General features: G+C 53.0%; 1 protein-coding gene across 4 annotated transcripts in view; it reads right to left on the bottom strand.

Annotated features, from left to right (window-relative positions):
* Positions 1-25422, bottom strand: part of ADARB1 (adenosine deaminase RNA specific B1) — a 112131-nt gene that overhangs the window by 71805 nt on the left and 14904 nt on the right. For 2 of the 4 annotated variants that reach the window (XR_005725283.1, XR_005725284.1), the window contains exon 1: positions 16572-23667. The exons of 1 other annotated variant lie outside the window; for it this stretch is intronic. Coding sequence is in view for 1 of the 3 variants with exons in the window: in XM_040264939.1 (XP_040120873.1) it covers positions 16572-16588 (17 nt within the window). In the remaining 2 variants the exon portion in view is untranslated. Of the gene's footprint in view, positions 1-16571; positions 23668-25422 lie in introns of those variants that run through there. One more of the 4 variants, XM_040264939.1, reaches the window with a different exon arrangement.

The raw sequence follows: 25422 nt of genomic DNA on the forward strand, positions 1-25422 counted from the left end.
AGGATCCTCACTCCGAGGATCCTGGCTCCATCCAGAGGGCACAGTGGCTCTTCAACAACTAGCATGAGGAAATGCAAAGGAAATTCTAGAAGACAGGTGTCTTCAACTGTTCTGAACTAGGGAACCTCTGAACACTGATATTTCAGCTCTGATAAGACAGAAGCTTCCCTGGCTAAGATTTCAGAAGAATCAAGTCGATCCTGGTATGCAACCACTGTGGAGAAAAGCAGCAGCTTCGTGTGGTAAAACTACAATAAACACTTAAATATAAAAACATCCCGAGGAAGGGGCCACCCAAGGAAGGGAAGTGGCGGGGGCACTGGCCCTCACTTCCTCTGGGAAGTCTATGAAGAAAGACTCGCCCGAGGAAATGATTCTCTAGTCTAGAGGCCTTGGTTTGATTTCATCTCTTTTTGTATTACTTACATTCCACTTGGAATTCCCTGGCAGTCCAGTGGTTAAGACTCGGCGCTTCCACTGCCAGGATCCAGGTTCAAACCCTGGCTGGGGATCCAAGACGCTGCATGCTGAGGAAATGGTCCGCACAGTACGTTTATTCCGCGACACCCAAGAACCACCCTCGTCACTGCTCCTAAGCAGGGCCCACTCCAGTCTGAGCCAGCGGGACGGGGTCCAGGGGAGAGCACTGGATCTACCTGGTCCTGAAGGCTCAGCCAGATACAGGTTCTCACGTGACCTTGGGACCGCCCAGCAGGGCCTCAGTTTCCCAGCCTTTTATTCCCCCTGCATTTGGGGCTTAATAGCCCCAGTCGAAGAGGACTTTGTTCTACTCAGTGAATTAAATCCACCCCACCTTCTGAGCAAGCAAGAGTACTGTCCTTTCCCTCATAAGAAAGATTCCTTTGGGATAAAGCACTGACAGTTGCAACAACATGCTGGGTCTCTGAGTCATCACGCTGAGTGAAATGAGCCAGACAGAGAGGGACGCATGGCCTAATCCCATCCACGTGAACCAGGAGCTGCAAAGGATCCACTGTGACAGGATGGGGCAGGGCAGGGGCGTTCACCACCATCACAGGGCGATGCCCCTTGGGGCTCAACATGCAGCCAGCTGCACCCGTCACACGTGCAGCTTCCGGGCACATATCAACCGCACCCCAAAAAAGCTGCTGTCAAAAAAAGACTACTTTGTTTTGTATTTTAAAACCCCACTTATTTTTTGAAGTAAACTGGTGAACATTATTGGAAATATTTTTATGACCTGAAGGAAATGTTATTTTTTTTCAAACTTTCAACAAGCAAATGCTTCATGGGAATTAAAGCATGTTGCAAATATTAAAACAATTCATTAAGTAGGTGGGAGGCTGCTCCCTGTCTGGATATAGTTTATTGTTTTATCATCGTTTTTAGAGAAACTCAATGTTCCCAACACTAGGAATGAGCCCTGGGTCTCCACTGGAAGACAGCAGAGATGGAGTGGAAGAGAGAGAGAGAGAGACCCAGAAAGGGAAAGACACAGAGAGAGAGACACACACATAAAGAGAAGGAGAGGCACTCAGAGGGAAGAGTAGAGAGGCACCGAGAGAGGGCCAGAGACGTAGGCGGGAACAGAGCGAGCCGTCATCCAGCGCCCAAGGCCCAGCCTCCCCTGCCTCTCCCACGCTTGGGCCCAGGACAATCGATGCTGACACGGGCTGCGGGCAGCATCGGCATCACCAGCCCAGAGCAGGAGTGACTCCAACCTGGGCACAGGGCAGATGCCTGGTCACCAGAACAGGAGGTGCAGCAGATGGTAAGGGACAGGCGTTCTGAGCCCGCCCACCCCGTCCTTGGCCCCTGTTCCCTTCAGGACAAACCAGTGAGACCAATGGGTGAGCAGAGGAGGTGTCTTTGCCAAGGAAGCCCAAAGGCACACTGGCCTAGAGTGGAGCCTCGCACCCCATCACAGCCGACAAACAACAGGACCCAGAGCAGCAGGTGAGGGGGACCTGCCCGAGGATGCCTGCCTGCCCCTAGTCTGCAGCCGCTGCCCACAGACACCAGGAAACCCACAAGGAAGGGCCTGCCACTCCCCTGAGAAACCCGGACTGGATCATGAACTGAACTGGAGAAAACAAAATGCTCTCCAGACCGAAATTCACAAGCCAAGTATGGAAGGCAGAGTGACGGGAAGAATTAACACGCAGAGCAAAACTCAGGAAGCCTCCTGTAACTGAAAGAAAGAACAAGACCCTGAGACCCGCACAGACCAGAGCGGACAAGCAGAGATGCTGGGGCAGCAGCCCTGGCAGGGAGCGCAGGGATCCACCATTCACTGCAAGGTCTAAAAATACCAATAATGCGGAAACTGCCCTAAGGACGCATGTCCCTGAGTGACAGCAGCGCCAGCTTCCACCGTCACGTCCCTGTGTTACATAAACCTGGGCCAGCCATCAACCTCTTGGATCTGATTCATGTGTCAAACTAACACATTCTCAGAAGCTCTTAATTAAAGCCCAAACAAATGTGATCTCTGTATTTCTTAAGTAATTTTAAAAGCCGTCAGTAAGGTTATGTATCAAATACTGAAAATTAATATATCCTATTATCCATTGCAGGAAGATGAGCTGTCTAGACAAGAAAAACCTTTAATCATTTTTGATAGAAAGTTCTCAAATCTGTCTCCTTGCTCTTACATAAGATGAACTAAATATAAGTTTTTAACCAGAAAATGGTCTTTGGTTAGGGATCAGAGAGGAGAGGGAGGCAGGTCCCTAGAAGGAGGGAATAGCCAGCTGGTTGGGGGGGGCGGTGGGGGACCAGCCCAGTCACTCCAGATGAATAAATGAAGCTATTAAAAACTATGAGCTTAGACCCCAGAGAGCCCAGGCCTGCCAGGGCCAGTAGGTGGCAAGACCCCCACCAGCAAGAGACACGGGCAGTAGCCCTTCCACGGTGAGGAAAGCCAAGAGGACCAAACTAGCGCCTGGGGGCCCCCGCAGCCTGGCGCAGTAGTCATCTCAGGAGGAGGAGGTGAGGTGGAGGATGGGGAGGATGGAGATGAGGCAGGCAGCCTGAGAGCTCCCCAGACCCTCAGAGGAGGGAAGAGGGCGCACTTCCCAAAGCTCCTCACGGCCGCCACGACCTTGGCCAGAAGCCTCTTGAGGACATCAGTTACAGGAATTAAAATCTAGTGGCCAACTTCTCTTACAGAGACACAAAAACCATAACGAAAATACAAGTAAATTCAAACCCCGGCATGTGTGACAACATGTCACCACCAGCTCCTTGTGCTCACACCGAGAGGGCACAGTGGGCTGGGTCTAAAAACAAATCAGTACCCACGTCACCAGCAACAAGGCTCCCCAAGGAGCCAACTGGTGTTCTCCTGAATGTGCACCAGTGTGGTGACCCTGGTGCTCATCCCCAAACCACCCTCTACTGCAGAAAAGAACTGAGAACGGGGCAAGGAGAAATAAAGACACCAAGAGGATGAAAGTTGGCATCCTTGCAAATCACAAAGATGAAAACCAAGCACACAGAAGCCTCCCCAGCCCCGTCCTTCCTTTGGGAGGAGGAGGGCCGCAGGGCTCAGCATCCTTGGAAGACTCTGGGTCCTCCGTCAGGAAGTTGCGAGAGCCGCAGGCTGCAGCAGGAGGGGGCAGCGGCCTGTGGGACCTCTGTCCTTTGCTTCCATGCATGACGCCCCCTGCCCGGTGGGTGCTGGGCAGAGGGAAACAGTGGCCCCACGCCTTATCTAGAGCAGGGGCGCACCGAGGGGTCAAGTCTGTGGAAACATAAACTTAGACACACAATGGTGTGTGTGTGTGTGTGTCCAGACACACCTTCCTAGGACAGATGAACAGAGCTGCAGCCAGATGCCCGGAGACCCTCTGGCCTGCACCCTGCTTCAGGCATGTCTAACCACAGGTTGTAGCTGACCTCAAACCCAGTCTCTGTTTATTTTTTTGCTTTTTAATGATTCTCAGCCTTTCTTTTATTTGCTCATTTCTTTGGGGGTCTTTGTTGCTGCACATGGGCTTTCTCTAGCTGTGGCAAGCAGGAGCTTCTCTTCATTGCCCTGCGTGGACTTCTCACTGTGGCGGCTTCTCTTGTGGAGCAATGGGCTGTAGGCGTGGGGAGCTTCGTGGGCTTCAGCAGCTACGGTGCGTAGGCTCAGGAGTCTGGCACATGGGCTTCGTTGCTCTGGGGTATGTGGAATCTTCCCAGAGAAGGAATCAAACCTGCGTCCCCTGCACTGTCTTATCCACTGGACCACCAGGGGAGCCCCCATTCCTCTCTTTGGCACTTAACCAACAAGATGTTATAGCCTTTCTTTTTTTGATATAACTATCACTTGATGGTAACCTATAAAGTGAATCATTAAGGAAAACTAAAAGTTGTAATTCATAACCCAAACCTGGGGTGTTCTCAAGTTTGCAGAGGGCCAAGCACCTCCAAGTTCAGAAAGAATGGTTCTTTTATCAATGATGGTTTTAATTTATCATGGACTTCAATGGCTTTTGTTTTTTTTTTAATCATTATAACATTAGCTTTGCTTTATCATTCCGTATTAGTTTAATATAGCCTATTTGGGTACACAGGGAGGAAAGTTGGTCAGTTTTCCTGGACCATAATTTTTCAATAACTAAACTTTCAGTATCATAAATGCTCTCCAACCTTATGGCTAAACACGTGTATAGAGCCCCTCTGAATTGTGATCCAAATCCCATGGATGGAGGAGCCTGGTAGGCTGCAGTCCATGGGGTCACAAAGAGTTGTTGACTTCACTTTCATGCACTGGAGAAGGAAATGGCAACCTACTCCAGTGTTCTTGCCTGGAGAATCCCAGGGATTGGGGAGCCTGGTGGGCTGCCGTCTATGGGGTCGCACAGAGTCAGACACGACTGAAGTGACTTAGCAGCAGCAGCAGCAGCAGCAGAGATGTTTATCAGAAAACCACGTGCTGACTCTGAGTCTGTGAAATTTAACTAACTTGCAACACAATATCTAGGTAAATGTAACAATATTACCCAGCTATTTTTAAGTTTATGGGGCACGCTTACATAATACAAAATGCCAAGTATATGCTGCTGACAAATTTACTGGAACTGGCTCATTTAATTTCTTCCCAACTCTTTGATACTGTTGGGAAGTTCTTCCAGTGGAAAGAAAGAACCCCGACTGTTGGAGATGTTCAAGAACCTTGCCACTCACAGTGGTCTAAAAAGGCTTTTAATTGAAAACAGTGGTAAAGTCCACACCTTCCTTCCTTCCCAAGGCCCTGTCAAAGGGTCAGAAAAGGTACATTCTGGAGGTGAATGAGCCAAAATAGTGCTGAAAAGTCACCAAGTGGGCTCAGCGGTGGAGGAAGCTGGGACAGGCGTCACGGCAGAAGGCAGGTGGACGCAGCCTGACTCACGTGAGTGGAAGGAACCTGTGCAGGATGGCAGGGCAGGGGTTCCAAGACCAAGGAGCCAAGAGCAGGACTTGAGAATGACTGTCAAAAGACAAGCCGAGAGTCTGAAGGAGGCCCAAGCATGGGCCTGGAGGAGAAGCAGGGCGGAGCAAAGGGCAGTCCTAAGTCAGATAAGCAGCACTCAAGGCCACGCAGGGACGTGACGGGACAGCGGGAGATCTACCCGCAGAAGAACGAGCATCGCCGTCCTGACTTCCCATCAGTGACCCCAGACCCTGGAAGATGCTAGAGAATACTCGCCAAGTTCCAAAGGAAAGTGACACGGACCAAGAATTCTGGACCCAGCCAATTATCGATTGAGTTCAGGAATAAAAAAAACGTTTGAAGACTATGTGCAGGAACCCAGGAAGTCTCACCTGTGCATTCCATAAGGAAGTGGATGAAGGAGGTACATCAGCAAAAGAGAAATGGAATCTAAGAAATGAACATCATGGGGTATGAGGACCCACAGCAGCTGGAGCAGCCAGAGGCAGTACGGAAGCCCCACAGGAAGGCAGGAGGTGCCGTCTGAATGTCCTCTTTGCTGGGCAGGAGCTCTGTGATTCGGAATTGCATTTTCTGCTACTTGGCTCTGCAGTGAAATACATTTATATGATCATAGTACTATACACGCTGCTTTCCTTCTGTTAACGTTCCTGGACTAACACTGTAGAAAAAGCACAGAAAGCCTAAAATAATGGTAGATGAGAAACAGACTACAAATGTTTAGAGCTTAGTCAATATAAATCTAAAAATGTAACTCGTAAAAGTCAAGCACTGGAGAGGCGCTGCTTGCTGGCTCCGCACAAGAACAGAAATGAGACGAATTGATGATGGTCAGGACCAGAAGGATGGGGAAGCAGAGGAGCTGCACACTGTCAATGGCTCAGCTCGGGGAGCACCAAGGGCGGAAGGGAACGGGCGACTTCGTTCCTACCACATGCTCACAGCACTTTGGGCTTTTAAACAGTTAAACTGCAAGGGCACCTCACCCATCAGGGCATATTGAACGCCTGTAGTCCATCTGCAGAACAGGACAAGCTCTCCTGGTAAATATGGCAAAATGAGCCCAATAACAAGGTTATGAGCGTGGTATTAGTTACACAAAATCAGAAGGCTTCTGAAACTATTTTTAACTGTGGAAGCAAACAGGTACCAGATAAAATGTATCTGCCCTACAAAGAGGGAGGTCCCTGTGCACTAACACACCCACAAGGTAATGGAAAAGGTGTGTTACAATTGTGCAGAGAGTAAGCCAGTATCTAATGGAGAAAGCCCGCAGATACGTCATGTATGTGCATATGCTTGCTCTATGATGTGTACACAGATCTCAGGAATCCCATGTGCACAGCACGAGTCCCATACGTACCACAGACATGCGACACAGACAACAGAAACCCCACACGTGTCACAGGAAGCCCACGGACATGACGACAGACCCACACCCAGCACGGAAGGAAGTCAGGGCTGCAAGCACGTTTAGCTGCCCCCTTCCACGTTTCTCCTGCGTGTACACTTGCACACTCACACGCCCCACACGCCGGCCAGGAGAGTGCACAGACATCATGGGAAGATGCCGGAGTGCTTGGAGACAGCCTCCCTGGAAACTCAGGCAGGCAGCGGGCACAGCGTCCTGGAGGAGAGCGAGGCTGGGGCAGTGCCCGGGGCTGCTCCTCTCTGCTGCGCCACCGTCCTCAGAGGAAGAAACCCCAGACACACAACAGTGCCACCCACTCCACGTGGGACCTGCAGCAAAGTCCTTACTAAACGACGCTGAACAGTGAAAACTAAATATAAACCATTCTTCCAGGCGCTGCTGCTAATCTGTAGCACGTGTTGCTCCGATGACATGAGAGACCCACAGAAATATGCAGAGGAACAGCAGTCTCTCGAATGTGTTTAAGGAAAAATAAAACATGTCCGTAAGAGAGAAGACTCAGAGGACACAGACAAACGCTACCAGCACAGCTGCCATCAGGCAGAGGGATCACTGCACCTCCTTGCTCCTAGTCTGCATCCCTGCAGAGTACACAGTTCACAACAATATTTTGTTTCTGAATAAAACATAAAATCTTACTCAAACTCAGCAGTGTGAGGAGTGCTCTGCAGAGACCGCAGTTGAGGCAAAGGGCACATGTGGTGGGACAGTGGGGCCAGAGGGCACAACCCTGTTCCGCCAGCCCCGCCCGGACAAGGTGGTTCCCAGACTTGACTCCACTTGTAAGACAAACCTGGCTCAAAGGAGGACTGGGGGACACGCTGACCAACCAGCGTCCCTGGAAGCACTCACCACCCCCCGCCCCGTTACCTGCCCTAATGAGTGGGCCGAGTCTCCATGGTGGAGATGCAGTAAACGGGCCCCGCATGGTGGCAACCAAGGAGAGGGCCACTGAGCTAACAGGGGTCTAATGTCTCCCCAGCTTCTGCCTCTGCGGAAGGTGACAAAGCAAGCTCCCTTCTGGACAAGTCTGCGTTCTAAACACTAAGCTAGGGGGATGACCTTGCCCCGCAGTTCAGGGGACGAGGCCCGGCTCCGGCAACCCCGCGTGTTACACAACAGCACGCAGACCCCACAAGGGCATTCAGAGCAAACGAGTCACCCTCACCTTCCAGACAACCTCGACGACTTCTGCAAGAATCCTCAGGTTTCATCAACACAAGTAAAGAAAGACATCTCAGCTCTTAAACATGTGAAGTTCAAAACCCAAGACTTCAGAAGAAGGGGGAGGGTGCTGAAGCCAGAGGTACCCACGACCAGGAGATCATCCCTCATCACAACGCGACCCGGGAACGAGAACTCTGGAGAGGGCACTGGCAGGGTGAGGGGTGCGCGGCATTCTGAGCTCTGCGTGCCTGGTGAACCCCGCCTGTGGGGCGGCCCTGGGGGCCGGGGGTGGGGAGGCCGTGGGCCGGCAGGGCTCCGCTCCCAGTGCGTCCTGCTCTGTGGCAGCCCACGGGGCTGCGTGTCTCTGTCCTGTGCGTGTCCCGTGCGTGTGATGCCTCTCAACAACAGTTCAAACACGAACTGTTTTAAGTCACCGTTGAGTCAGAACAGGTGAGAGAGGCAGTGCACAAGGGCTCCTGAGAGAGTCGAGCACCCTCACCTCCCACGAGGGCCTCCACGAAGGAACAAGCTCTCGCAGGGCCAACGGCCATCCTCTGGACAGAGATGCACGGCGAGCTTTTATGAGGCAGGACAGGAGTCTGTGCAACACTCTCCATGAGATTCAACGTGTTTGTTTATTACTTTTAACAATGGCTACAGATTCATCACCTGTTCAAAACAAAATGAATCCTGCTGGAAGCTAACTAGAAAGGTCAAAGGTGCTATAAATGCTAGCAAGTCCTCGACTGTGAGAAGTTCCAAAGGGACAGAGGCTTAAACATATCAGGCTGACCCCTCCCATGGCCACCAGTGAAGGGTTCACTCTCTGAGGAATTAAAATACATTCCTGCCAGTAACTATTATTTAGTTTAATTCCTGTAGGAAAACATAAATAAACACCAAACAGTAAGCAGATCCTCCCCACACTCGCCTCATCTGGCTCTCTGACAAAACGGCCCTCGTGTGCGGCCACCCCAAGACCCTCTGCCCTGGGACTCTGCCGGACTGCCTGGAAATCACAACTACTGCTCGGGGCAGGTCTGTGCTGTTCTCCAACTTGCTGAGAAAGAATTAACAATTACTTCGTAGAGTAAACGGATTAACATTTTAAAGTGTGCTTCATGAACGGAAAATGAACATGCTACCCTGAGGTTAATCCCACCACTTTCGCAGCATCTCATGCTGAAAGTGGCTTCTTGTTAAGGCACAAAATTATGCAGAGAAAAGAATCGCACATTTTCTCCTCAAACTCTGGAAGTGAAAAGGCCAAGTAAAAATAAATACAAAGCAAACTGACTAATCTGGGCTTCTCTCCTCCCTGCGCTGGCTAATAGAGCAGAAAGCTAAAGTTAGAAAGCAAAGCGGTCTGAGCTTTCTGGAGAAAGGCTGAGGATATAAATACACACTCACATCTGACTCGGGGCTGAGTCGTGACTGCGGAGCAGCCCTGAGCCCGACCCGCACGTTTCCATGAACAGCAGGAGAGGAAACTCCTCACCTCGCGGCTGGCGAGCGGCTGTGCGCCGGGAATGATCCGCTCGTGGCAGGACCCCAAAGGGAACTTCAGGGGTAGATTAACTATGTTTGCCGAAAATCAGATCGAACTGGCTTTTCTATCCTTTCAGCTGAAAGCACACTAAGAGCCGCTGCAAACACTGGTTAAATAGCAAACCTGGACACGAGCAAAAAGCACACCAGGATGAAAATACTGAGGCGCCCAGCCACTCTTCAACAAGCGAGGGGCCCAGGCCCCTAGAGGCCAGGTGCTGGGGAGGGGCTGAGAAGGCGCACACGCCGGCTCCAGAGGGAGGGGCGGGAAGGGACACCACTGGCCACAGGAGCACTCACACACAGAAATGGGCGCCTGACAAGCCAGAGGGGCCACAACCTCACGGGTGAGCCCACACAGACAGGCACGCATGTGCTTGGGCGTGGCTGTGCAGTGACACACATGAGCCCAGAGCTATGCCCCCAGGCAGCTGCTTGGTCCCCCTCTGCTCCCTGATCTGTGATGAGCAGAGAGGCCGGACCCCATGTCCCCTTGGCCACTGACACGCCAGGGGGACTTGGGTCCACGGCACACCCACCCGTGCACCCACGTGTCCACGAGGAGGCACCACCCCAGAGGGTCACTGCAATCCCCTCTGGGTGGCGAGATGACGTCTTTCGCTTTCTTCTGCTCATCTCTGCAGTCTAAATTTTCTATAGCAAAGCAAACGATTCTCACAAGAGAAAAAGCTCCAGGGGTGAGAGAGGCAAGCCCCACAGGAGAGGAGGTGGCTGAGTCCTGGCTGCCCCTGTGCCCAAGACCCACGGCTGGGCTCTGTGTCCCACACCACTGTCCCCTGCTGCCCCCAACTCAGGCCCTCGGCATCCATTGCACCTTAGCAGACCAACCTCTGTCTCTAATTTAAATGCAAACCAGCATGGCAGGCAGCACTGCTGTCACGGTCCCTGCAAGTCTTACAGCCACGAGGGGAGGCGGCTCCCGTGCCTCCCTCCCAGCCCCTCTTCATGGTGAAGCATCTCTCTTCCCCTCCAGCTGGTCCCCAAGATGAAACAAAGCTTTGAGGCCTGGCACGCAGAGCAGGAAGATGCCAGGGACGGAAGCCCGATGGGATGGGCGATGCCCGAGCAGCCTGTAAAGGACGGGCTGCCCGCCATGTGTGGGAGAAAGTGAGGGACAGAGGGGGACACGCGCCTGCAGACCTCTCACCCACCGCCCACTGTCTCTCCTGCAGACACAGAGGCCAGGCTGGGCTGCGGCCACAGAGGAGGACTGCGAGTGTCTGCTGGGAGGACACAGAGCAAGCCTCCAGCCAGCCATCCTCATGGCCCCACCACAGGGCGGGCCTGTCACTCTCTCCCACTGCTGACCCTGGTGTGGTGGTGGGGGTTTGTCTCAATGTGAGCGACAGGGTGGCTGCTGAAGCCGGCCGAGGCCAAGCTGGACCTCCAGCGAGAAGCAGGCCTCAGCCCCACAGGCGGCTGGCAGGACGGACAACACCCTCCCCCATGTTGTTACCCACATGGAATGGGGCACGGCTCCCAGCCTGGAAGAGGCCTTTGGCCTGGCTTCCCACCTCACCCCGGGCGAATGCTCACTCCCACACACTCACACACACTGAGCACAGGAGGGCCGGAAGCAGCCCTGAAGCTCCTCAGTCAGACCTTTGAGGCTGCCTTCCCTGTGTGCAAGGCTGTGGGCTCACAGGTCCATACGTGGGACACAAAATCAAAACAATTTAGCCTTTAACCAGAACCCAGGAGCAGAGAAGGCTGTCCAGTGTCTGCAGAGGCTGTCAGTGGTGAGACAGCAGCCTGAGGGCCGGGATGGGAGGGCCCGGCATAGCCCAGGCCACAGGTCTGACCCGCAGGCAGGCCTCTCCTCCCCATCTCACCTCTTCACATAAAGTTCCCGAGACAGATGCCAGCGGAGCGAAGCCAACACTCTCCACACTGACTGCACGGGGCTGTCTTGTCCCCAGAGACCAGCCCCTAGGGTGAGCCAGCTCGAGAACGGATGAAGGGGCACCCACATGGCCTACACGGACGAGGAGTCACCCTTCCCCCTAAATCCACACACACATCACAGACATCTTCCCGCCAAGCAGAGCATGAAATCCATGTGAGCACAGAGCTACCTACAGCAAAGGGCAGCAGAGCAGCAGCTCCTAAACTTCAGGTGTGGGGAGAGGGAAGAACAAACAGCCCGAGGGACCCAAGGGACCCAGGAAGGGGCCCAGGGGCCCAGCAGTTCATGCACACAGCTTCCCAAACACTCGCTCTATGCTCAGAACCTACAAACAATGAAAACAAGGGCAGGGTTGCTACTTAAATCATAAAGTCCATTCCAAGGCCAGTCGCAGGTCAGCTAGGTCAACCACTGTGAACGCAGCCTCTTGGTGGAGCCAAGAGGCCTCTTCATCCACTGACCGTCTTCTCCCACTAAGCACATGTACAGTGACAGCTTTCCAAAGAGCTTTGGAATTTCCATCCATCTGATGTGTGAGAAACAGTACCTCCAAGAAGCTGAAGGGCCGTTTTTACATGTGTGTGCAAACACATGTGTACATGTGTGCACAGGTGTGTATACATGCATGCAGTGTGTGCGTGTGATCGTGTGTGCTGCGCAGCTGTGTGCATATGTAGGCATGCATGCCTGCCTGCGCACATGTGCTTGAGCATGTGTGCACAGGCCTGTGTGCAGGTCTGTGTGTGCACACGCATGCACGTGTGTGCATGTGTATGTTGCGGAGATGTTTCTCACAGCTGACCGTTCTGACTTCTGACCTCATGTATGGTGCTATTGCTGCTGTTTGAATCCTGGTCAGATAGAAGTTCTTCATCGCTGGAGGACTGTAATGTCGTAAGATTCTCCCTCTCCTGGTTGACTCTCAACCCTGAGTCATGTTTTAAAAGCCCTTCCCAGCACTGAGGTTACACTGGCAGGTGTTTCTAACACTAGAATAGTCTCCTCGGATCCATTTGGTGCTTATCCTCGTACATGGTTTAAGGCATAAACCAACCTAACGCTGTCTTTTACAAAATGGTGTCAGACTGTCCCAAAATCACTTACTGAAAGTTCATCCTGACCCAGCACTCTGAGATGCCGCCTTCGTCGGACCCGAGGCTTCCGTCTGTGCCTGGGCTTCCTCCTGTACCTCGGGTCTGCTGGGCTGTCTGTTACTCGTGTTTGTCTTGCTCCATCACCACCTTATCTTACTTAGAAGATGAGTTAATGTCTGGCAGGGCTCTTCTCCTTGGCCCTTTCTCTTCTGAGTTTTCTAGGTGGTCACACATGTTCTTCTGTTAACGACACAATCAACATGTCCAACCCCAGGGAAAGAAAACAACTGATGTAGAGAGACGTGCCATCTCACGGATGCTGCAACAACCGAACCAGGAAACAGGCCTGTCTTTCCGTCTGCCAAAGGCTACCTTTGTGTCTTTCTGGAGCACTTTTAGAATGTTCTTCCTTAGGTTTTGAACAATTCTTATTCCATTTCCTCCTAAGGACTTTATTTTGCTGTTGTAAAGGGGGCTGTTTTCTCCCCAGTATCTTCTAATTGGTTAACTCTGAATGTGAAAGGCACTAGGAACATCTGCATATTAACTTTGTATTTACACTACCTTCGCAAATTCTTTCATTACCTGTGTTTATCTCATCAGTGATTCTCTGAGTGGTGGCCTCTGCACGGACAGCCCAGGTGTGAGTAGCCCCGCCCCTACCACAGAAAGTTCTGCTGGACAGTACTGCCCAGGTTTGCTGCAAAGAGGGGCCACTCACCTCCTCTGGTCCAAACCCCACTTGTGTCCTCCTGTTCTTTGCCCAGCCTGGCTGGGAGGAACGCTGTGATCAGGCCTCACACTGCACACCTGCGTCTGGTGCAGCCCCTGCCTCCTGCTCTCCCTTTGGTCCGCAGCCAGGTCAGCGTCTCTGAAGGGCGCACAGGGGATGGAAGGAGGATCAATTAGCGCCTAAAATTTATTTTTCAGTAAAACCTTTACTTTTCTGACTCTTATTTAAACCTCTGATAAGACTTTTTCAGACGGAAAAACAAAACTTCCATCTGGGACAAACTGAATGATTGACACCTGTGGACCTGAAAAAGAGATCCTTAAGATTCCTAAAGGTTACATTCATTAGAATTTGAAACAAATAGAACATGTGTTTTTGCCTCCCGTTCCACGAGTATAGCATCCAATGATCACGTGCCTCACCAACCCCACGCTTAGCCCCGGGCATCGCGCTCACACCGGGACGTGGGATTCCTTGTATCCCGCTGCTCAGGGTCTTTCACTGGGAGAACCCGAGGCCACCACAGATGCAGTAACACGGTTTGTAAAAGTGACGTGGGCTGAACTTCTTTATGTTGCTGGGAAAATTCATTTTTTATTAATTTGTTGCTCTAATTCCCAAGTCACTCGTAAAGAGAAAGAAAAAGGGGGTCAGCAAACACTCCACAGGCCCACAGCCTCCCAGTGTTCTCCCAGGGGTTACTGTGGAGACCACACCCAGGAAGCAGGCACCACAGTGGTCAGGCCTAGGCAAGTTCATGTGGTGGGACGGTTGTACAGAAACGATCATGGAAACAGAAGGATGAGTTAGCTGACAGACACGTGTGTACTGAATATACTAGTCTAGGCTGCAACACGGAGCAGGCCCGCCGCCCGCCACCCGCCCTGAACACAGAGAGCTCTGTTGGACCGAGAAAAGGGCTTTAAACTCAGCAGGCATCGTGGAGAGAGGGACCTATAAAAACCTCCAGAGGAATTTAATAAGCCTGGTTTTACAGGATACAATTGCAACAAAAACAAAGAAAGGAATTACCACTGCTGTGAAGAAGGAAAAAAAAAAAAAAAACAAAAACGCAGCTTTGAAAGCCTGAACCCTATTGACTACGCTTGAAAATCTAAGAACAGCTTTGTAAACAAGCTGAGAAGAATCTTAAGACTTGAAATGGCATCAAGGTGCTTTCTCTTCAGGAGAGGAGGGACACCAGGTTCTTGACATTCCCCGACAGCTGCTCCCCTGGACAAAAGCAACAGTGTTGCGAGCAAAACGGTCGGAAAAAGCAAAGAAGCTGAGTTCAGCCCAGTTCCCAGACAGAGACCTGTTATGAAAAGAGCACACAGCGACGGGTCCAGAGAGCCTGGCCAGGTTGAGGGTGTCATTGTTTCTGAGGCCGTGAAGCCCGAGCGGTCAGTCCCACATCCCCCCATGGCCTCTGGTGCACCTTCATGAAAGAGGTCAGTTCCTGAAATAAACCCCCTTAACCACGTCTCTAGATGGCAGGTGTACTGGAGAGCCAGAACCAACACTTTCGGGGGCTTTCATCTGTACAGTGTTCGAAATACTTCCCTGTTTGCTCACAGCTGGCTCTCAGGGGCTGTCTCCTTTAGAATGCGTGACTTTTTGAGACCCCAGGGACTGTGGCTCACCAGCTTCTCTGTCCATGGAATTCTCCAGGCAAGATTACTGGAGTGGGTTCCCATTCCCTTCTTCAGGAGATCTTCCAGGGAACTCACATCCATTGCATCTCCACTGGCAGATGGGAATATATTCCATTACTTATCCTCTGAGATTGACCACCACAAGAGACCTGGCCTTGCCCCTCGGTTATCACACGAAGGGCCAAAATGAACCCAAATGTTCCTCTAAAAACACAAACGCCACCATCAAAAAGTGAAAATCAAAGGCTCAGTAATGCATCTGAGGCAGCAGAAGAGCCTCGTAGGTGAGCCAGCCAGCTCACATGCCCCCAGCACCATCACCCTGAGTGGGAGGTGAGTTTCTTTCACTAAACCCTGCCCTTCATTTGGGAGGGTGTCCCTTTGGGGAAAACACAGATTGGTATTAAGGTCATAAAACCCAAGAGCCCTCACAGCCAGCAGTCACCCCAGGCAGCCAGCAGGAGTGTGTGCAGAGGTGACACCAGGCAGGGCTTCCAGGCCAGCAGGCAGGGGCTCACAGGGCGGCCGCCCACTGCAGGGCAGAGGCCCCGCTCCCCAAGGCCGCACGGCATCCCACTCGGAAAAACGGACACCTCAACTCTGCCGGAGGCACCGCTGACAAGCAGGACAGTTTCTGCTCACAACCCTCGCTAGTGACCAACCTTTTCCCCGAGCAGGGTCTGCACTGGCAAGCTCACAAGAGACACTGACCAGGGCAAGAAACCAACGTGGTATCTACAAGAACCAAGTGGACGGCTGTCACCTAAGTCGGACTTCAGCTAATGAAACCGGGAAGTCGCAGTCTGTTCAGACTCCTGTTTCCCCTACGGACCTTCTGCTGCTCCAGGGCTCCGGTCAGGCCCCCATGTGACATGCAGCCATCGTGTCCCCTCAGAGCTCCTCTGGGCTGTGACAGTCCCTCAGACCTTCTTGTCTTTAACGACCTTGACGGTTTGGAGGAGCCAGGCGTTTTGCAGGACGCCCCTCAGTGAAGACCACAGAGGGGAGGGGCCTGTCTCACCTCTTCCCGTCCAGGGCGTGTGCTGTCACGTGACCTCCATGGTGGACGCTGACCGTGGTCGCCCGGCTCAGGCGAGTCTGGCGGGCGTCTCCACTATGCTGCTACCACCTCCCATCGTCCTCTGGAAGGGAGTCGCTGTGCCCACCCCCCAACCCGAGGAGGGGTGCTCCCCTCCCCTCCCCTCCCCTGAGGACGGGGCAGCTGCAGAGCCACGTGGATCCTCCTGGTTTCCTTCTCTGTCAGTTGTTTATGTCAGGATGGCCCCGTGGGTATTTATTTATTTTATGCTTTGGGCCGTGATCCAGTACGACTCTGTTCTGCTGCTGAACCTGTTCCAGTGCTGGCCCTCGGGAGTTCCTTGGTTGGCTCCGCTGTCCCCTGACACGCCCGTCCGTGGGGGCTGGGTTTTTTTGTTTTTTGTTTTTAGCACTTCTGTACTTTCTGGCACTACCAGGGGCTCCAGGTCATCTTGGGTATTTCCTGCACAGTCTCAGAAAGAAACCCTCACTATTTATTTTCTACATGCTCATTTATGGAGCACGCAGTTACATGTTTAAAAACACAAGTGGCAGACAGCTAGCTTTGCCTACCTTCTAAAGGTAGGCATCTTCCTCCTGGGAACAGCAGCTTGACCTTGTTCAGAATGACTTCCTCCCACTGGACATGACTGGGTGATCCTGTTGAAAGGGTTACCTGCAGGCAGTAAGATGGGGGAGGAAGCCCAAACATCTCATTTTAAACTGCTTGCATAATTTTTTCCAAGGATGTGTATTATTTCCATAAATTTTTTAAAATGTAAAAAAATTATTTAAACCCTTGTGTTGTCAATAAGGACAGACCAAATCTAAGAAAGAGAATACTAACAATTCTGATTTTGAATAAAAGTAAACACAAAGCATGCTCACTTCAGAATGGACTGAGTCTAGCAAAGCACATACCACCTGTCCAGCGTCCACTTTCTTACACAATTTTAAGTTGCTCTTTCATTTAACAATCAGCAAAGACTCTGGTTAACTAACATGAATTGCATTCAAAGTACTCAAATGCTTTTGCTGAATACACAGTATTTAGAAACTTACAAAACACTTTGCTTGAGAAGTTTTATAGCTCCAAAGATGGTGGGGTTCACCATAACTCTCTAAAGCAAAAGCATTCTTGATCTGCTTGAGAAGAGTTACCCCTTAAACTCCAGGACAGGAAGTAAATGTTACACATTAGCAAAAGAGAAACATTAGACAAAAAATGTTTTAGTTACATCACAGGTATACTTAAGAAAAAGTGTAATTTATAATGTCAAGGTTTCTAAAACCATATCTCTGTGTGCATACTTTAGGAGGCAAGGTTTTCCGATGTCCCCTAAAATATCCGCACCTGGGGATCTGTGGAACCAGGAGGAGCTGGCGGCGGATGGAAGTGGGAGGGGGAGACCCAGAGCAGGCGGCTCGCTAACCCCTGACCCAAGGCTGGGCGCGCGCACCACGGCTCCCAAGAGTGCGAGGGCGCAGGCGCGCGGCCAGCCCAGAGCCGACCGTTAACAGTAGCGGACGCGAGTCATAGGGTGCAGCCTCCCAGACCTTGCCCGACAGGACCCCGCAAGGTCTCTGCGGGGCAGACTCACCGGGCACTGACGCGTCCCGCTGGCCTGACTGGGAGGTGCCTGAGCGCACGGCCATGGCGACCCCGCCCATGACGGTGCTGCTGCTGTTGCTGGCGCTGCTCTTGCCCACGCAGACCTGCACGGAGCCCACGAACAGCGCGCCCACCCCGACCGCGACCCTGATCCCGGAGGGCAACACCTCGGAGAGCCGGGCCTTGCCCGGCATCGAGCTCAGAGCCCGCGGCTCGAGCCCCGTCCCTGGCCCACTTGCCCTGCTGGCCCCGCTTGCCCTGTGGCTGGTTCTCGGGTAGGGACGCTGCATCCAGGCCTGCCCAGCGTGGACACTGCACCAGCACCTCGCCGGCCTCCTCGTCTCGACTTCACGGACAGAAACAGGTCCAGAAAGCAGAACCCCACCACCACCCCGAGTGCGGTCAGTGATTGTCAAGGTCACACCTCCCAGCGACTCCCTGAACAGCCTGAAAGGAGATGCCACATCCCAGCGAACTGAAGACAGGGCTCAGGAAATCTGGGTACCAGGAAATCAGAAGATAGTTTACCTCTACTTTGATTCATTAAATTATAAAGCCAAAAAATGGCTGGGTGGTGTCTCTGAAAAACGGCAAAGCGTGTCTCTGAACTGTGGGTCAGTGGCAGCTGCCAGGCCTCCCCCCAGTGCAGCTCGTAAGCTGCAGTTCTCTTAGGAGCTGGTGGCTGCATCTGACCTGGGGAAATGTCACTTACTGTAAGTGACAGGGGCCTACACAGTGATGGCAGATGGCCCGCAAATCCAGACCTAATGAGTCACTTGTGCACCCCGCTTGCCCACACACCCTACACTGACCCAGAGAGCAGACACACATAACCTCACTGGACTGTAGATGCTGCTGCTTTATTTCTGTATGTTCAATAATTTCTACAATTTAAAGGTGATGGTTTTTTTTTTTTTTTCACATATTTAAAAATCTTGAACATAAGGTTTGGGTAAAAAGGTAAATTGAGCGTTTGGAAAGGGGAGAGTGGAACTTGCCTAGGTTGAGTTCACACAGATTTCATGCTCTTTTTATGACGTGTGTTTTCTCTTTACAAATACACACCTGGACTGCTTGCTATCAGTGTTTTCAGACAGCATCTGGGGCAGAGCCTAAAATAGATTCCAGAGGTAACTCTAATACAGCCAGTGATGCACAGACACCCCCTCTAGAGTCTGTGGTTCACGGTTGCACGTGGACACTCCAGCACCCAGAGGCTACAGGCCTTCATAACCAAACACGTGCCAGCCTTAGAGGGCATTCCAGAAACACCGGGGCCAGATATCTGGAGGACAAGGACAGCACGTGTGAACAAACACTGCATGTGTCCTGCATCACATGCTGTGTTTACTGTATAATTATGCTTTGATTTACATAAAATGATAAAGTATTTACACTGAACATAAGTGGTAGTTTTTTTAAGCTCACAGAGCAATTGAGAAAAAAAGATCCTAATTTAACAGCTAGGTTTTATTCTGCAGTAAAGAATGGTGACCAATAACAGCTTTATTTCACTTAAAATAATGATGAAAATGCTGCTGTCCCATAGGAAACAACATTTTCTTGGCCACCAATCCTACAAAACCCATTTCTCAAGGAGTGGTGCTGAATTAACACCCCTTAAGAAAAGACATGGGAACCCCTTTCAATCTCCAGCATCTATTAGATTTCACCTCTGAAGCCTGGAGAAGCCCTTGCCAGCCCCACTCCTGCTGGTATCAGGTATCTATTCTGCTGGGGGAACTGTGTTCCTGTCCTGTGGTCAGCCATGGCTGCTCTGCAGGGAACATGCTCACTCTGGTCTACCAGGCTGAAATACTAAGAAAAGCCTGGCCATATGTCCAATCCCAAGGCAAGGCAGCAGGGCTCAAGGGTAAGGAGATGAGTTCCTGACTGCCTGAACGTCCACTCTCTGTGAGGCACTCTGCCAGGTGACCTGTCGAGTTCTTCCCAGTACCTGCTGTCCACACACACTGTCACAAACACTTCACATGATCATTTAATCCTCATCTTAGATGGGGAAACTGAGGCCCAGAAGGTTAAATGTCTCACACAGTAAGAGGCAAGGTCAGCATAACTCAAAGCCAGTTTGGTTCCAGAGACCAGGCCCATGACCATATCCCGAAGCCACCTCCCAATAGAACATCAGAAGACACCAAGAACAGGTGCGCCAGGCCCACCTCAGTGGCAGTCACTTGATGGAGAAGAAGAGCCAGGGAAAGCCAGGAGGCGGGAACAAGTGAAGCATGTACAAGAGCTGGGAGGCTGGGACGGACTAGGCGCAAGGCTGGGGTGGACCAGGCATAAGGAAACAGTGGTCAGAGGGAAGCCAGGGCCAGCTGGAGGCCAGGGAAAGCAGGGCGCTGGTAGCTAAGAATTAAGTCAGGGTTCTCTGCAGATGCAAAGACATGTCAGGAAAGACTAAAAGCACAAGGTGAGACGGTCTGACCGCCACTACCTTGCGGAGGGCTCAGAGAGACAAGGGAAGACTCAGGGCCCAGTGGGATGCTTCTGTCAAGGCCAAAGGAGAGAGAGCAGTGGCCTGCAGGCTGCAGGGGGCAGGGGTTGGGTGGGGTAGGGTGGGGGACATGGGGAGGCAGGCGTCCAGAAGGAGATGAATGCAGGGACAGCAGTGACACGGTGTGTGAGAGGGGCTGAGGTGGCAGCAGGGGAAGCCTAGGACAGCTGCCCGGTTTCTAGCAGAAAACCTGGGGGTGTTGTGACACTGACTGGGGGGAAAGGGTATAAAATTTAGGAAAATAGAGGGACTGGTTCCAAATGTTCAGTTTGGGGCCTGTGGCTCGTCAGCGTGGTGCAGGGGTGCACCATGCTACTGGCAGGCCTGGGCCCAGAGCTCCCTGGAAGCTGGAGACGGAAACACAAACCTCCCTCGCGTCCAAGCGTGTGCGTGCAGAACAGACATGCTGCTCCAGGCCTCCCACCACTAGAGCCGACTCCCAGCAAGTTCTGTTCAGGCAAAGGCACCCCTTCGCCCCACATGCAGCCCCAACACGCCTGAGCTCTCCACCTGCCCTAATTCTCAGAGCAGACACAACCGCCTGCCGCCCACAGGCCCTCCGCCAGCCTCTTCTCCTGCAACCCAGGCTTTCAGCAAAGCTCTGCTCCATCCCCATCGACTAACAAAGAGAAGGTACAGGGCCTACCTGGTGGTGAGCGACTCTCTCTGAAGAACTGAAGAACTGCTCTTGCCACCCCTCTCTGGGGCTGCAGAGGAAACCCAGCCCCTTCCCTGCAGGATACAAGGGGGCAGGGGGCGGGGGGCGGGGGAGTTGCCGGGGGGATCACTCCTGCCAAATCCCAGAAGGGTGCCCCCAGAGGTGCCCCTTGGCTCCAGAACTGTGGAATCAACCTTTGGGGGGGGGGTTCTCCTCAGAAGCCACAAAGAGGCAGCAAGAAGGGGACAAGAGTCAGCAGGGCCCCCGGGGGGTCACAGAGGTAGCAGGGGGGGCTCATCAGGGACTGTGTGAGGATAGGGCCACCATCCCTAAGGCCGACCCATGGCAGGCTGCCCCCACTGGAGATGGCCAAGCCCATGGCGGATGAGGAGGCTGCCTTCCTGCTCCTGTTGCCCTGAGGGGAAAAGCCAGCTCATCTTCAAGGAGGGAGGAGGCAGCAACGATGGTCTGGGGGAGGGTGGCCCACCCCCGAGACCGGCCCCTCAAGTCATTGTGCAAGAGGGGCTCGTCCCTGTCGAGGTCACCTGCCCGGCCATGCTCGCCACCAGGGGGGTCGGTCTGACTAATCTGAGAAGAAAGAGGAGCAGCCTGTACGCTAATGATAATGCTGTCCCGCAGGGCTGGGCCACCTCTGTTCTCCACGAGCCCATCCACGGGGTATAGGGGCCCTTCCCACAGAGGAACCACAAGCCGTCCAACCTGAGCCAAGAAGAGTGGGTGCAGGTGACAGGAGGCCACACCCTATAGCCCTGCCAGGCCTCCCCCGACCATCTCCCTGCTCCGTGCAGAGCCTGACTCTAGAGACACCCTCCTAGACAGCGGGGTGGCAGCAGGGCTCCTGAAAGAGACGGGTCCCCTGCTTCCCCTCAGAACAGCTGCCCTTAGGCCAAGGAGCCAGCGGAAGGGTGGCACGGCAGAGAGGAGAGATGGAGGAGCCCGGCCCCTGAAAGGAGCCGGCGGTCAGCTACTTGCTGCCAAACCACCCCCGAGCCAAACACAAGCCCGGAAGAAAGCCCTCAGTGACCCAGGTCTGCCTCTGGTTTCCAAAAGCCAGGGCAAGGGACAGACAGCACAGGTGCCTACAAGCAAATGCAGGGGCACCTTGAATACTCACAATAGGGGGTGGGAAGGCCAGGGGGCCAGCACGCGGATGTCTGAACGGGGAGCAGCGGCAGCCCTGTGAACACCAGGAGACAGCCATCGCCCACGGGAGGAAGAGCAGACACTTCAGCCCTGGGGCGGGGAGGGTGGCTCTGTGCAGAGCCACACACAGGGCAACGGAGGGAAGCAGGCTCAGGGAAGACTGAACTCCTGCCGAGGGAGCGCCCTTCTGGTGTGATAGGAAGTCACCAGGAAGGCTCCCGAGCAGGATGTGCCCCCAGAAAGATGCCTGCAGGGGCCAGATGAAGGGCAGGCTTCTCGAGAGCAAGTCCAGACCCAGGAAGCCGAGGAGGAGTGCCCACGGCCCAGAGCAAGGCTCAAGCAGGAGACAGGAACTGGGAGGAGAGGATGACAACCAGGCTGAGACACAGCGAAGCTGAGAGGGGCGGCTGATCACATGGCCGGCCAGTGGGGAGCGGCGGGGGCAGGAGAGGCCCCGACTCCAGAGCAGGAGGGAGGGTGGTCTCGGGCTGAGGGTAGACAGGAAGATAGGCTGGCATGGACCACTGCCCTCAACAAAGACAGGTCCCCAGGGGCTGGAAGAGCCACGTGGAGGGATGGCGAGGCCACCAGACCACAACAGCCCAGGAAATGCTGACAGCAGGGCCTGGAGGCAGGAGGCACCTGTGTAGAGAGCCCCCAGGCTGGCACTTGAGGGAGGTGCGTTCACCTGGGCTGGGGTCGGGGGACAGGGCCCACTGAAGCAGACACACTGGGGCTGCTTCTCCGGGCAGGGGGTGTCCCGACCAGTGGCCGCACCAGCCCAGACAGCAGTGGGGCACTTGGCGGCAGTGGAGACAGACCATCCGAAGCAGGTTATCAGCCCAACCCACGGTTCAAAAGAACCCCAGGGAACGAAGCCAAAGCTTTCCAAACTTCACTGAAAGACTTCCCACCCTAAAGGTGATTTCAGACAACAAGCCAGCATTGGGCCCAAAGCAGGCTACAGCCCTCGGGAAGCCCCGCCCTCGATCAAGACAGGCAAGCGGCCCGCTCCGGTCGCTCTTCTGGGCCTTTAATGATACACATTAAAGACTGTGTTTAAGCCCAGCTGGTCTCCGAGCTGTGAAACCTGCTTCTGGACATTTCTGAACAAATAATTTGATTTATTCCATTTCGGAAAAGAGCCTCACTTTTTATATACGAAATCACCAGAAACTCATCTTAACAAAAAAGACATTATATACTAAAAACAAGATACCACCTCTAAGAATGCTTTGAATAAAAATGTTGCAATCACATAGAGCAATACAAATACTCAGATGAGTCACAAGTTGAGAAGGCAACTAAAAAGACTGTGCTATGAAATGCCGGAAGGCAAGTTATTTCATCGGATTGTATCAAACCTCTTCTGGGCACTGTGTACAGTGGGGACATGAAGCCCAGCCCCAAGGTGCCCAGCAGGAAGGACATGGAGGAAGGAGGTTCCGGACTGACTGAGAAATCCAGGAGGCCTGCCTGTACCCTGCACTCCCAGACTAGGCCTGTACCTCCCCAGGCCCTGGGCCCCAGGGCCTCCTCCCAGGAGTGGCTGTGCCCTCACTGTGAGACCGCAGCCCTGAGCATGCCCACCGAGCCTCCCCATGGAGGGCAAGGCTGGTCCCAGGGCCGCAGAGTCAGAGGACAGCAGAGGGGGCTCCGAAGGAAGCACCATGAGAGGTCCCACTTCTCTCTCTTCCAACTGATAGCCAGGGATGCCAGCAGGTCTGGAAAGTGGCGAACAGGAGGGGAGCCGCCCCAGGACAGCAGTGCCCAGGGTGTAAGAGGGCCCCACGGCCCGGGTCCAGCTCCAGAGCCGCCCAGGAAGTGGGAAGGAGGCCAGCCTCCAGAGGCTGCCCCCACCTCCATGCCCAGCAGAGCCCAGCAGCCAGGGTCTCGAGGTCCCTCTTGGCCAGAGTCACGTGCAGGTGGGTGTGACCCCACAGGGTGTCGGGAGCCAAGCTTCCTTCCTCCCAGAGACCTTACTTATCTCAGAGCCTCGGTTTCCTGGTTTTCATTGTGCCTATTGTGTAAACACAGGGGTGGGGGCCATCTGAGACGCCCCAGAAGGGTGTCAGAGGCCTGTAACAGACTACCTCGTGGTCTCTAGGAAGCAGGACAAAGATTTCCTCAGCTTTAGGGAACTCAAGGTGACAGTGGTTTTGACATCTCTAGGACCCTGGATCCACCTTCATGAAAAAGAACCAAGCATACAAATGTATGGTGATGAATGACTGCCACTCCACAGTACTGAGAGGCTCTACCCACCAAGACACTTTAAATAAGGACACAAGAGTTAGGTTTGAGCCTAATATTACAGCCTCATCGATCTCCCCCACCTCATCTGCTGTGTCTGGTACAATCTCTAACTCGTCCACTCTTCTGGTATCTATAGAAGGATGTTTTGTTTTCATATTCTGTGATACTATTAGTATCTGACTTATACATTTAAGTACAGGTAAATAAGATGTATCCATTTAAAAATCCAATAGGACCACAACAATGGAAAATTACTTCTGACAAGGGTTCTTGAATTCTGATTCTAAGATTTAAAGGTAGTCTGTGAGGATTCAACTTTCAGATTAAGCCTGCACCCCCAAAATTGTTACTTTCAAAGACTGAATTCCAAGGTGTAGCTATACCTCCACCAAAATATATTTAATCCCATGAAAAATGCTTTCCGTCACATCCATTTTTACAGTAAATCCTCCTCATCAGCCAGTTGCAATACAGTCAGAGGAGAAGGGAGACCCAGCTCGCGGAGCGTTTACTAATGGTCACAAATCACCCATGGCAGAAGGAGGTTCTTGGAGGTTCTGTCCATCCTTGACACTGAGGGCCAGACCACACCTCTGGACTGACAGCCGGCAGCAGAGTGACCCATGCTTCCCTGGAGGTTCCTCTGTGCAGACGGACACTCAGGGGCCAGGAGCCAAGGCCTACCCATGCTGTTCTTTCACACATCTGACTTCCTCATGTCCTCCCGGAGGGGCAGCAAAGTTGATCTCTGAGGTCTTTTAAGATCCTGAATAAATAAACTACAAATGATTTTTCTTATTAAAATGAAATACTGACTTTTAAATTAAAGTCAAACTAATTATGCAAAGGATTGAAACCCCACCCATCAGCTTAGCGGAGGCGGGGAGGTAAACTGGCAAGGCCCTCCGGCTGCACCCTAATTTTCCAGCTGCCCCCAGGCCGGCTGCTCCGGATTACGGTCCTCTTGCTCCTCCTCCCCACAGAAGCCTCCTCTCTCCTGGCCTGTAACCCATGGGGCACAGGGACCTGGCCCCCACCTCCCCCACCTCGCCTGGTTCCAGAGCTCCCAGTGAACATCTAACAAGGATTGGTGGCTGGGCTCCCCCGCTCAGAGCAGCCGAGCTGCCAGGGCACAGCCCCATACACCCTGATGCTGTCCAGACTGACATGAGACCATGGTGGTGGGGAGCAGCCCGTGGACACCTGCCCCTCCAAC

Source organism: Oryx dammah, unplaced genomic scaffold (assembly GCF_014754425.2).
Source record: "Oryx dammah isolate SB20612 unplaced genomic scaffold, SCBI_Odam_1.1 HiC_scaffold_2, whole genome shotgun sequence".
In the NCBI taxonomy this organism is placed as follows: Eukaryota; Metazoa; Chordata; class Mammalia; order Artiodactyla; family Bovidae; genus Oryx; species Oryx dammah.